At 43.5% G+C, this 14,066-nt stretch overlaps 1 protein-coding gene across 2 annotated transcripts in view; it reads right to left on the bottom strand.

Annotated features, from left to right (window-relative positions):
• clybl (citrate lyase beta like) overlaps nt 1–14,066 on the bottom strand; it is a 153,749-nt gene that overhangs the window by 39,527 nt on the left and 100,156 nt on the right. For both annotated transcript variants that reach the window (XM_072258847.1, XM_072258846.1), the window contains exon 3: nt 12,214–12,421. In XM_072258847.1, coding sequence (XP_072114948.1) covers nt 12,214–12,384 — 171 coding nt within the window. In that variant the 5' untranslated portion in view covers nt 12,385–12,421. The remainder of the gene's footprint in view (nt 1–12,213; nt 12,422–14,066) is intronic.

Below are 14,066 nucleotides of genomic sequence, written 5' to 3'. Positions count from 1 at the left end.
GGAGCCCCAGGCTGGTAAAGGAAGAACTGGACCAGAAGGTAGATGTCAGGGCAGATATTGAAAAGCAAAATTGAAATAACAGGTATGAAGTGTGTATATTTTAATGCTAGGAGTATTATGGGTAAGCGTGATGAACTTAAGAGCATGGATCAGTACATGGAACTACGATGTTGTAACCATTACTGAGGAGCAGGAAAGGATGATTAATGTACCAGATTTTCAAAGTTTTAGAAAAGATAGAGGAGGAGTTAAAAGTTGGGGGTGGGGTGGGGTTGCATGACTAATCCAGGACAATATCACAGAGAGACATAATGGAGGGGTCAGACACTGAGTCCATCTGGGTGGAACTCAGGAATGGGAAGGATGCAATCACATGGATGGAATTGTACTACAGACCCCCTAATAGCCACCGGGACATTGAGGAACAGATGTGTAATCAGATTAAGGAAATGTGTAAAAATAATAGGGTTGTTATCATAGGGGATTTCAACTTTCCTAAAATAAACTGGGACCTTCTTAGGGTTTAGATGTGGCAGAATTTGTTAAGTGTATCTAGGAAAGTTTCTTAAATCAATATGTGGATGAGCCAATGACAGAAATGTCTGTACTGGATCTGGTATTGGGTAATGAGCCTGGCCAGGTAACTGACCTTTCAGTGGGTGAACAATTAGTTAGGGAACAGTGACCACAACTCCTTAACTTTCAGGACAGCTATAAATAAGGATAGGTATGGCCCTTGTCAGACGATTTTAAATTGGAGTGGGGCAAATTCTGAGGGCATTAAGCAGGAACAAAGAAGAGTTCATTGGGAACACCTTTCCTCTGGCAAGTTCACATCTGACATGTGGAGGGTATTTAAAGATCAATTACACAGAGTACAGGAAAGGTACGTTCCTGTTAGAAGGAAGGTCAAGAATGGCAAGGTAAGGGAACCTTGGATGTCCAGAGAGGTGATGAATTTGGACAAGAAGGAAAAGGAAAGGTGTGTACAACTTTGGAAGTTGAGATCAAAGGAGACACATGAGGAGTATAAGGAAGCCAGAAAAGAACTAAAGAAAGGAATTAAGAAAGCCAGGAGGGGGTCATGAAAAGTCCTTGATGAGTAGGATCAAAGAGAATCCTAAGGCATTCAATACATACATCAAGAGCAAGACGATAACCAGGGAGAGGGTGGGACCACTCAAGAATAAAGAGAGGAACATTTGCTTGTCTGCGGAGAATGTGCGTGAGGCATTGAATGAGTACTTTGCTTCAGTTTTTACCAAAGAAAACAATATAGAGGACCAGGAGATCAGTGTTGAGTGCATAAGTATGTTAGGCAGTTTAGAGGTGAAGGAGGAGGAAGTGTTGGGCCTCCTAATGAGTATTAAGGTGGGTAAGTTCCCAGGGCCTGATGGAATTTACCCCAGGTTACTGAAAGAGGTAAGAAACAAGATTTCTAGGCCCTTGACCAGTATCTTCATGTCCTCTCTAGCCACAGGCGAGGTCCTGGAGGGCTGATGAGTGGCTGATGTTGTACCTCTATTTAAGAAGGAACAAAGGAAATCCTGGGACCTATAGACTGGTGAGTCTGGAAATTGCTGGAAAAAATTCTTAGGGATAGGATATATGAGCATTTGGAGACCCATGGTCTAATTAAGGAGAGCCAGCAGGGCTTTGTGTGTGGCAGGTCAGGCCTTACCAACTCGATTGAGTTTTTTGACAAGATGACGAGAGAGGATGTTGAGGGTAGGGCAGTGGATGTTGCCTACATGGATTTTAGTAAGGCATTTGACAAAGTCCATGATGGGAGGCTAATCCAGAAGGTGAAGATGCATGGGGTCCGTGGTGAATTGGCTGGTAGGATTCAGAACTGGACTGTGCATACAAGACAGAGGGTAGTGGTTGAAGGGACTTATTCAAGCTGGAGTCTGTAATTAGTGGTGTTCCACAGGGATCTGTGTTGGGATCTCTGCTGTTTGTGGTGTATATAAATGACCTGGATGAAAATGTAGATGGGTGGGTTAATAAGTTTGTGGCTGACACCAAAATTTGTGGAGTTGTGGATAGTGTAGAAGACTAGCAAAGAATACAGCATGATATAGATCAGTTGCGGATAAGGGCAGAGAAATAGCAGATGGAGTTTAACCCAGATGAATGTGAGGTGTTGCACCTTAGTAGGGCAAATGCAAGGAGGTAGTACTCTATTGGGGGCAAAAACCTTACCAGTGTTGTTGAATAGAGAGATTTTGGGATCCAAGTTCATAGCTCCTTGAAAGTGGCCACACAGATCGATAAGGTGGTGAAGGAGGCTTATGGAATGCTTGCTTTTGTTAGTAAGGCACTGAGTTCAAAAGTCAAGAGTTTATGTTGCAACTTTATAAAACTCTGGTTAGGTACACAGTTTTGGTTGCCGCACTACAGGAAGGATGTTGAGGATTTGGAAAGGGTGCAGAAGAGGTTTACCAGGATGCTGCCTGGCTTGAGGGTATGTGCTATCACAAGAACCTGGATAAACTTGGGTTGTTTACGCTGGGGCACTGGAGGCTGAGGGGAGATCTGATAGAGGTTTAAAGATTATGAGAGGCATCGATAGAGTGGACAGAGAGTATCTGTTTCCCAGGGTTGAGATGTCTAATACCAAGAGGGCATGCACTGAAGGTGAGAGGGGTAGGTTCAAAGGAGATGTGAGGGGTAAGTTTTTTTTTACTCAGAGAGTCGTAGATGCCTGGAATGCGCTGCCTGGTATGGTGGTAGAGGCAAATATATTAGATGCTTTTAAGAGATGTTTGGATAGGCAAATGGATGTATGGAACATGGAGGGGTATGGATATGGCGTAGGTAGGAGGGATTAGTGTCTGGCTGTTTATAATTTGCTTTTTAGCTGGTTCAGCACAACACTGTGGGCAGAATGGCCTGTTCCTGTGCTGTACTATGAAACATTTACTTCACACAATATTCACTCCGCCGACTCACTGCTATTTGTGGGATCTTGCTGTGCCTAAATGGCTCGCTCGCCTTCTCAAATCAGCACACCAGTGCCCACACGCTTTGGCAGTCCAGTGAGGCTAAGGAAATGCTCAACCTCATTCAAACCATTGTGTGAAACTGACTCTTGGTGGAGCAGTTAAAATAAAAATATCAGTGAAATTCTGTAATAAACAGCTGGAAACCATGATGGAAAGGGCACAGGGTCTTTCTGCATGGTTAAACTCAGATGGGCTACATGAATTTTTTCACCAGATGGGTGAAGTCTGCATTAACAATAATGATTTATACGTTGTCTTTAACATAGGAAGACGCCCCAAGGTGCTGCACACGAGTGTTATCAAATAAAATCTAACAATGTGATACAGAGAGAGGTATGGCAGGAAACCAAAAGCTTTGACAAAGAAGGAGGTTTAATTTTAAAGGGAGAACGAAAGGAGGAGAGGTTTAAAGAGTGAAATATGGAATGCAGCACCAAGTTTATTGTGTTAAAGTGACATAGAGATACAAGTTAATGCCAAATAGCTCTGACGTTTTTTGATTAGCACTCATAAACAGACACAGGGCCAGACAGGATCTGCCGCTCAAACGTACCATCAGTGGTGACTGCCCATGCAGCAGGTAGGAAGGAAAATATAGAGGGTAAATCAAGCAAGTCCAGTGGGCAGGGCAGGCAGAGTAGGTTAGGTAACAATGGAAGGCTTGCAGGCATCTCTGAAGATCTATCCTGGCTCCAAGATATAAATACAATTACAAAGCAGACACAGCAGTGACTGTATCTCATTAGGAGATTGAGGAGATTTGGTATCTCACCAAAGACTCAAGCATATTTTCTGCGGATGTACCATGTACAGCATTCTAATTGGTTGCCTCACCATCATGTATGGAGGGGCCACTATACAGTGGAAAGACCATAAGACACAGGAGCAGAATTACACCATCTGGCTCATCAAGTCTGTTCCGCCACTCAATCATAGCTGATCGTTTTTTTTTCTCTCCTCCTCAATCCCAGTTCCCGGCCTTCTCCCCGTAACCTTTGATGCCATGACCAATCAAGAATGTATCAATCTCTGCCTTAAATACACCCAACGACCTGGCCTCCAATTGCATGTGGCAACAACTTCCACAAATTCACCACCCCTTGGCTAAAGAAATTTCTCCACATCACTGTTTTGAAAGGGCGCCCCTCTATCCTGAGGCTGTGTCCTGTTGTCCTCGACTCTCCCATCATGGGAAACATCCTTTCCACATCTACTCTGTCTAGGCCTTTCAACATTTGAAAGGCTTCAATGAGATCCTCCCTTATCCTTCTGAATTCCAGAGCCATCAAACATTCCTCGTATGATAACCCTTTAATTCCTGGAAACATCCTTGTTCTCTGCACCCTCTTCTGTGCCAGCAAATCTTTTCTAAGATGAGGGGCCCAAAACTGTTCACAATACTCAAGGTGAGGCCTCACCAGCACCTTTTAAAGATTCAGCATCACATCCTTGCTCTTGTATTCTAGACCTCTTGAAACAAATGTTAACATGGCCTTTGCCTTGCACACCACAGGCTCAACCTGCAAGTTAACCTTCAGGGTGTTCTGCACAAAAACTCCCAAGTCCCTCTGCATCTCAGATTCTTAGATTTTCTCCTCGTTTAGAAAATAGTCAGCACATTTATTTCTACTACCAAACAAAAAGCAAAGGTCCATTCTAATTAAACAGTGAAATGTGGACAGGTTGGAGTTCATCTTGAACTTCCCTGTCACTCACACGCTGGGCCCTCAGTCAACGTGAAAGCACACACCACCTTCCGAATGTCGTTTGCAATCCATCTCGAACGAACGGGTCTCTCACCGGATCGTATGCTACGATTGGCTCTCCCCAGCATCTTCTTTCTTCATCTCCTCTCGAACAACGGCCCCAAGCCCAACCTTAGTGTCACTCACCAGAGAAATCTCCCCTTAATCTGACTATCCTAATTGGATAGCACACATTTCGCCTCTCTCTTACCTTCAACAATAACCCAAACATAAGCTGAAAACAAGCAGCTCGCACAGAACAGCATAACAGTAAAAAATATGAACCAGGGCATTACACTGAACTGCTGCCACAACACAACACATTTCATGGCATACTGTATCTAACTATCAATTAATCTATTGGGATACAGTGAGGAACAGGCCCTTCCAGCTGTGCCACCAGCAATCTCCCAATTTAATCATAGCCTAATCACGGGACAATATACTATGACCAATTTACCTATCTTTAGACTGTGGGAGGAAACCAGAGCACCCGGAGGAAACCTACATGGTCACAGGGAGAACGTACAAACTCCTTACAGGCAGCAGCGGGAATTGAACCCAGGTCACCTGTACTGTAAAGCGTTGTGCTGACCACTATACTACCATGCTGCTCTGTTAATCTGCACTGTTATTGTAGTACCTTATTCTAGCTCAACGTGCTATGTAATGATTTGATTATTATAGACAGTATGAACAGTATGAAAGACAAGCTACTTACTGTATCTTGGTACATATGACATTCATAAACCAATCCCAATACCATATGCCAATGTTCCAGTGTGGATCTGGAGGCCAGAACTACTGGAATCTCGGCTTGGCTCAGATTCCAACAGCTTGATGTGCAGTTGGAGAAGAGTTGAACCATGAAGAGGGTGTTCCCTGTGGTTCTCTGCAGAATGAAAACCATTTGGCCCAATGTTTTTTCTCTACAGAGTCCTGCCTCTCGTTAACAATTCATTATCTGCAGACATCACTTTTGAAAGCAATGCTGGTGCTTTATCAGGGTTGTCTTGAGAGGGCATAAGGATGTAAGGAATAGACACAGAGAAGGTCATTCAGTCCTTTTAGGCTATTCCTCCATTCATCAAGGACACAGCTGATCTCCTACCTCAGAGCCACTTCCTGCACTCAATCCAAATACCTCGATTCCTTTAATACTCCAAAATCTATCGATCTCTGGTTTGCACGTGGTGCTGTGATAAGTAGTTCTGTGGCAAAAGTTCAGTCAGGTGGAAGGGAAGCAGAACGATAGGGGATTGAGGCTGGAGACTGCACTGAAGGGCAGATGGTGGGAAGCTGATCGTGTCAGTGTTTGCAGCAAGAACAGTGGAGAGCAACTGTGAGGCAGCAAACGAGCAGCTTAAGGAAAAGGGCGTTCCTCTCTCCATCCTTCTGTCATTTCAGGACTACTGAAGTACATTCAGTTTTGTAATGTAGGAATCTTGAGAGCTAACTTGCTTCAAACTAGCTCCCTGAAGAATATCATGATGGTAACTTAACCAACATTTGGTAATACGTTTATTTATTGTCACAAGTACTGAGGTGTGGTGAAAATTTACCCTGCATGCCATTCACACAGATCAGTTCATTACAACAGTGCATTTTGAGGTAGTACAAGGGAAAACAATAACAGACTGCAGAATAAAATCCTGATGAAGGGTCTCAGCCTGCAACGTCGGCTGTTTACACTTTTCCACAGATGCAGCCCGACCTGCTGAGTTCCTCCAGCACTTTGCGTGTGTTGCTTTTGATTTCCAGCATCTGCAGATTTTCTCTTGTTTGTACAGAATAAGGTGTTACCATTACAGAGAAAGTGCAGACAAGACAATAAAGTGCAAGGTCATAAGACGGTAGATTGTGAGGTCAAGAGTCTATTTTATTGTACAAAGGAAATGTTCAATAGTCATAACAGTGGGATAGAAGCTGTCCTTGAGCCTGGTGGTATGTGCTTCAATAGTGATATTAACTGAGGGAAAACCTTTAGGCAAGACAAATTGGCTAAAATGGAGCTACTTGATTTGGAACAAGCAGGATGAGAAGTGATTTAGTGCATGCACATATGCACAAGACAGTGAAAAGGAAGCACTAAAGCTAATGCTTTATATGGCATTGGTCAGACTGCATTTGGAGTATTCTGAGCAGTTGGTTTTTGTGCCAGCATTGGAGAGAGACCATAGGATGTTCATAGGAATGAAGGGGTTAATGTATGAGGAGCGTTTGATTGCTCAGGGTCTGTACTCGCTGAAGTTTAGAAGAATGAGGTGGGGCGGGAGAGGAGATCTCATTGAAACATATCAAATATTGAAAGGCCTAGATAGAATGGATGTGGAGAGAATGGTTCCGATAGTGATAGAGTCAAGGAAAAAGAGGGATTAGCCTCAGAAACGAAGGAGGTCCCTTCAAAGTAAAGATAAGGAGGAATTTTGTTAGCCAGTAGGTGGTAAATCTGTGGGATTCATTCAGGGGCTGAAAGGCCTCCTTCTATGGTGCGAATCTTCTAAAGTGTTTTGATATCTGGTAGAACACCCCAGTTCCGGAACTGAGCAATACACTCAGTGAACAGTTTATTAGATACACCTGTACACCAGCTTGTTAATGCAAATATTTAATCAGCCAATCACGTGGCAGCAACTCCATGCAGAAAAGTATGCAGACATGGTCAAGAGGTTCAGTTGATGTTCAGACCAAATATCAGAATGGGGAGGAAAAGTAACTTTGACCATGGAATGATTGGTGGTGCCAGACAGGGAGGTTTGAGTATCTAAGAAACTGCTGATTCCCTGGGATTTTCAAGCACAACAATCTCTAGAGTTTACAAAGAATGGTGCACAAACACCTTGTTAATAAAAGAGGTCACAGGAGAATTGCCAGTCTGGTTCAAATTTACATGAAGGTGACAGCAACTCAGATAACTATGCTTTATAACAGTGGTGTGTAGAAGAGCGTCTCTGAACGCATAATACATTGAACCATAAAGTAGATGGGCTACAGCAGCAAAAGATCATGAACATACACTCAGTGGCTACTTTGTTAGAAATAGGAGGTACATATGCTGGGAGTTTTCTAACTTCCGGTAACCACTCCCATCTCACCCCCCCACCCCCATTCTTTGTTTCTCCTCATCCCACTAACCCCTTTACCTCTTCTCTTTTCTCTCCCCCACTAGCATGACATGCCCATACCTTCCTCCCTCTAGATCTCATCTCCTTACCTTTATTCTATGGTCCACTGTCCTCTCCTATCAGATTTCTTCCTCTTCAGTCTCTTACGTCAGTGGTCCCCAACCACCAGGCTGCGGACCGGTACCGGGCTGTAAAGCATGTGCTACCGGGCCGCAAGGAAATGATATGAGTCAGCTACACCTTTCCTCATTCCCCGTCACGCACTGTTGAACTTGAACATAGGGTTGCCAACTGTCCCATATTTGCTGGGACATCCCATATATTGGACTAAATTGGTTTGTCCCATACGGGACTGTCCTTGTCCCGTATTTCCCCCACTAAGGTAGAGCGTGCCTATGAAACCTTTCGTGCCAAAATGGTATAAAGCGAAGAAGCAATTACCATTAATTTCTATGGGAAAATTTTTCTGAGTGTTCCCAGACCCAAAAAATAACCTACCAAATCATATCAAATAACACATAAAACCTAAAATAACTCTAACATATAGTCAAAGCATTAATAATATGATAAATACACAGCCTATATAAAGTACAAATAATGTATGTACAGTGTAGTCGGGAAGATTAAGCCAAAACCAATTGGTGGGAAAAAATCGGCATGTACGCACATGCACACGTCACATATGCGAACGTCACGCATGCACACACAGGTGCCCGCACAAGGCTTCATGGTGATGGTAATCTTGATCGGGGTAAACACAAGTGTCCCGTCAACACACACAAAAAATGCTGGTGAACGCAGCAGGCCAGGCAGCATCTATAGGAAGAGGTACAGTCGACGTTTTGGGCCGGGACCCTTCATCAGGATTTGACTGCTACTTTTGTCCCTTATTTGGGAGTGAGAAAGTTGGCAACCCTAACTGTAAAAGACATATTGAGGTGAGTTTAACCCTACTTGAACACGACCCTCCCGGTCGGCCAGTCCGTAAGAATATTGAACTGGTCCGCTGTGCAAAAAAGGTTGGGGACCCCTGCTTTACGTCTTCCATCTAGCACATTCCAGCTTGTTACATCATTCCTACTTCTCCATCCTATCTCCTTATCTTCCTCCTTTCACCTGATTTCACCTATTGTCCATCAACTCATCTTCCTTCCTCTCCCCCCAACCCTTTTATTCTGGCTTCTTCCATCTTTCTTTTCAGTCCTGATGAAGGATCTCAGCCCGAAACATCAACTTTTATTCTCTCTATAAATGCTTTCTAACCTGCTGAGTTCCTCCAGTGTGTTACTCTTGGAAAAGATGGGGCTTGGTTTAATATCTCATATGGAAGATCGTGACTTCAGCACTGGAGCACACCCTCAGTACAATCCAGATGCGGCACAGTAGCACGTTGGCCCTCATAATGCTTTACAGGTGTTCAACTCCCACCGCTATCTGTAAGGAGTTCATAGGTTCCTCCCATGGATTTACTCCAGATGCCCCAGTTTCCTCCCACAATCAAAAGTCATAGGGGTCGGTAAGGGTTAGTAAGATGTGGGCATGTTACGATGGAAGCATTCCAACACTTGCAGGCTGCCCCCAGCATAGCCTTGGACTATGTTGGTCATTAATGCAAAACAATGTATTTCACTGTATGTTTCCGTGTACATGTGACAAATAAAGTTAATCTTTGTTATTTATTTTTAAACAGTATGCCCTGGGGTGTGATTTAAGCCCAAACCCCTCTGACTTATAGCCACGACCTGAGCCATGGGTAACACCATCAGAGGCAATGATGCAGAGATATCCACCCTTCCCACCATCAGGGACATCTTCAAGAGGTGGTGCCTCAAGAGGGCATCACTAAGGACCTTTGCCATCCAGGAAATGCCCTCTTCCCATTACTACCATTCAGGGAGGAGGTACAGCAGCCTGCAGACCCACACTCTATGCTTTCCGAACAGCCTCCTCCCCTACATCATCAGATTTCTGAACGGTCCATGAACACTACCTCCAAGCTCCTCTTTTGCACTATTGATTTACTTCTGTAACTTATGGTAATTTTTATATATTGCACAATACTGCTACCACAAAACAATAAATGTCATGACATATGTTGGAGAGGTAGTAATGGGGGACAACAAAATGGAGGATGAACTGAATAAGTATTTTGCATCAGTCTTCACAGTGGAAGACACATGGAAGTTCCATGTGTCGGGGCATGAAGTGTGTGAAGTTACCATAACTAGAGAAGGTTCTTGGGAAACTGAAAGGTCTGAAGGTAGATAAGTCACCTGGATCAGATACCCCTCCGTTCTGAAAGAGGTGACTTAAGAAATCGTGGAGGCACTAGTAATAATCTTTCAAGAATCACAAGATTCTGGAATGGTTTCAGAAGATTGGAAAATTGTAAATATCACTCCACTCTTCAAGGAAGGAGAGGGGCAGTCTGACCTCAGTGGTTGGGAAGATGTTGGAGTCAATACTTAAGGATGAGATATCAGGATACTTGGAGGCACATGATGAAATAGGCCGTAGTTATTGTGGTCTTGCCTGACAAATCTGTTGGAATTCTTTGAAGAAATAACAAGCGGGAGAGACAAAGGAGAATTGATTGAAGTTGTGTACTTGGATTTTCAGAAGGCCTATGACATGGTGCCACACATGAGGCTGCTTAACAAGCTACAAGCCCATGATATTACAGGATAGATTCTAGCATCGATAAAGCAGTGGCTGATTGGCAGACGGCAAAGAGTGGGAATAAAGGGAGTTTTTTCTGTTTGGCTGCCGGGGACTAGTGGTGTTCCATAGGGGTCACTGTTGGAACTGATTCTTCTAATATTACATGTCAATGATTTGGATGATGAAATTGATGGCATTGTTATAGTTTGTAGACGATATGAAGATAGGAGGAGGGGCAGGTAGTTTTGACGAAGTAGAGAGGCTACAGAAGAACTTAGGCAGATTAGGAGAATGGACAAAGAAATGGCAGATGGAATACAATGTCAGGAAGTGTATGGTCATGCACTTTTGTAGAAGAAATGAAAGGGCTGACTATTTTCTAAGTGGAGAGAAAATACAAAAAACTGAGGTGCAAAGGGACTTGGGAGCCCTTGTGCAGGATTCCCTAAACGTTAATTTGTGGGTTCAGTCTGTGGTGAGGAAGGCAAATGCAATGTTAGCATTCATTTCAAGAGGACTAGAATATAAAAGCAAGGATGTAATGTTGAGACTTTATAAAGCACTGTTGACGCCTCGCTTGGAATATTGTGAACAAGTTTGGGCCCCTTAGAAAGGATGTACTGAAACTGGACAGAGTTTAAAGGAGGTGCATGAAAATGATTCTCGGATTGAATGGCCTGCCATATGTACAGCATTTGATGGCTCTGGCGTGAATTCACTGGAATTCATCAGAATGAGGGGTGACCTCATCGAAACCTATTGAATGGTGAAAGGCCTTGTAGAGTGGATGTGAAGAGGATGTTTCCTATGGTGGGAGAGTCTAGGACCAAAGTACACAGACTCAGAACAGTGGAATGTCCTTTTAGAACGGAGATGAGGAGGAATTTGTTTAGCCAGGAAGTGGTGAATCATGGGCAACTGTGGAGGCCAAGTCATTGGGTATATTTAAGGCAGAGTTTGATAGAGTCTTGATTGGTCAGGTCATAAAAGAATATGGGGAGAAGGCAGGAGATAGAGTTGAGAGGAAAACTGGATCAGCAATGATGAATTGGTGGAGCAGACTCGATGGGCCAAATGGCCTAATTCTGCTCCTATATCTTATGGTCTTGTAATAAACTTGATTCTGATTCTGATTCAGGAATGAAGAAAAGTGAATGAGTGGCATAGATAATAATGAGGAAAACTGTAATAACTACACAAAAACATCAACAAGGAAAAGGGCATCTGGTAAACTAATTACAATAGCTTAAAACCCACATGTTCTCATTCTTTTTCAGTTCTGGAAAAAACTGGTTAAAAGTTACTTAAGGCTGAATTCAATATTGGGTGTGAGCTGAAACATGCATAGGTCTGACTGTCATAGACATCACCTTTGCTCTCTCTGCCTAAAACACAATTGTTTTCTCATTTCTCCCATTCTGATGAAATGTTGCTGACCTTAACCATTAGCTCTGCTTCTCCCTCCTGCCCTGCTACATGCTCCCAGGTAATTGGGACTTCACTCCCCAGTGTTTGAGATCCTTGATTCTACCCTGGCAAGCCATCTGAACACAAAACGTTTCAATGTTGGCATCTGTTATTCTTCTAAGCTCCAAGGGAAACTGAAGGCTTTGACTAGCGATATTCTGCATTGTATTGTGCTTCTATTGTACTGTATGTTCAAACTTGAAGTACCTTTCTGTTTAATGCAACTCCATCTTCGCAGTCGAGTACAGCACAATCTACACGGAGATTGGGTATCTTCTGGAGTTTTCTTTCATCGTTCCCAGGCACGTAAAGGACAGCTCTCCGCGGTACATACTTGTGGTTGGTGTGTGCTCCGGATGAGACATGACAGCACAGCATAGGCCCACGAGTGTGGCCTGTCTTGGCAGAGTTAAGTCTGAAAGGAACAATAGTGAAAAAGTAAAACTAAGGCCAAAAGTAAGATAAGACACACCAAACACAAACTAACTAACTTCTTTTCAAGGAGGAAGGTGATCAGTGTTAGGACTGGGCCATGAATCTTTGAAAGTGTCCACCATCTTCATGGTTGACTTGCAGGCTGAGTCAGTAGTAAGGAAAGCAATTGCAATGTGAGTATCATTTCAAGAGGACTAGAATATAAAAGCAATAGTAAAAGTAATACTGGTCAGACAGCATTTGAAACATTTTGAGCAGCTTCAGGCCCTCTATATCTAAGGCAAGAATTGGAGAGGGTCAAGAGAGGTTCACCAGAATGAAAGATATAAGGAGTATTTTAGGCTCTGGGCCTGTACTTGATGTAGTTCAGAAGGATGAAGGGGTATCCCATTGACATTTACTCCATGGATAGAGTGGATGTGAAGAGGATGTTTCCGTTGGCAGAAGAATGCAGGATCTGAGAACACAGCCTCAGAATAAAGGGATGTCCCTTTAGAACTGAAGTGAGGATTAATTTCTTCGGCCAGATGGTGGTAAATCTGTGGAATTTGTTGCCACAGAGACCTGTGGAGGCCAAGTCACTGTGTGTATTTTAAGACAGAAATTGATAGGTTCTTAATTGGTAAGGGGGTTAAGGGTTTTGGGGAGAAAGCGAGAGAATGAGATGAAAAATGTGGTCATGACTGAATGGCAGAGAAATCTCAATAGGCTGAACAGCCTAATTCTGCTCTCATACCTTATGGACCACTTCCAAAGCCACCAATTTCCATAATACCTTGCCTCTACTCATTTGTGCCTTTGCTGGCGTGAGGTTTGATTAATCTAACACGCTTCTTGCCTCGCTCCCACTTTGCCCTCGGTGTGGACTTCAGGTCATCCAAAAGACTGCTCTCACACCTGCACTTGTACTGCTCATCCATCACCCTGAAGCGTAACGGTTTACTGCGCCAGCTTTCACCAGTCAGGGTTCAATTCCACTGCTGCCTGTAGGGACTTTGTATGTTCTCCCTATAACTGCATGGGTATCCTCCAGGTGCTCCCATATCCACCCACATGTCAAAGATGTTAGTGAGGGTTCGGCATATAATACTGGCATCAGAAGTGTGTGACACTTGAGAAATGCTGAGCGCAATCCTCGCTGATTTGATGCAATTGCACTCTGTTTTGATGTTACAATGTACTATACATGTGACAAACAAAGCTAATCTAATCTTTATCTTTAACCTTCTTTGCTTCTAATCCCGCTCTTCCTCCTGGTGACCACCTTATTTCAACATTCTCATTTTGCTTCAATTCCCATCACGACTGCTCCTATCTCCGTAATTTCCTCTGGCCTGCAGTTGTCTGAGACCTCTACTGTATTCCAATTACAAGATAGCAAACCGAGGCCCTGTCTGTTCTCGAATGTGAATGCAGAAGGGCATTCTGCTCACATCCTGGGCCAGTATTTATCTCGCCTAAAGGAGATTCTCAGGCCATTATCAAGTAAACTATTGCACTGTGCTCCAAAGTATTTTACAGTGAACGGCATTCATGGGGGGGATGCAGGAAGTATGTTGGCCAATTTATACAGAGCAAGATCCCATGCACAAATTAAGCGAGAAAGGCCTTACTGAAGAAGTTTT

This window comes from Mobula birostris, chromosome 5, assembly GCF_030028105.1.
Source record: "Mobula birostris isolate sMobBir1 chromosome 5, sMobBir1.hap1, whole genome shotgun sequence".
Classification (NCBI taxonomy): Eukaryota; Metazoa; Chordata; class Chondrichthyes; order Myliobatiformes; family Myliobatidae; genus Mobula; species Mobula birostris.
Note: the sequence above shows the minus strand (reverse complement) of the source record. Positions and strands in the feature narration are given on the sequence as shown.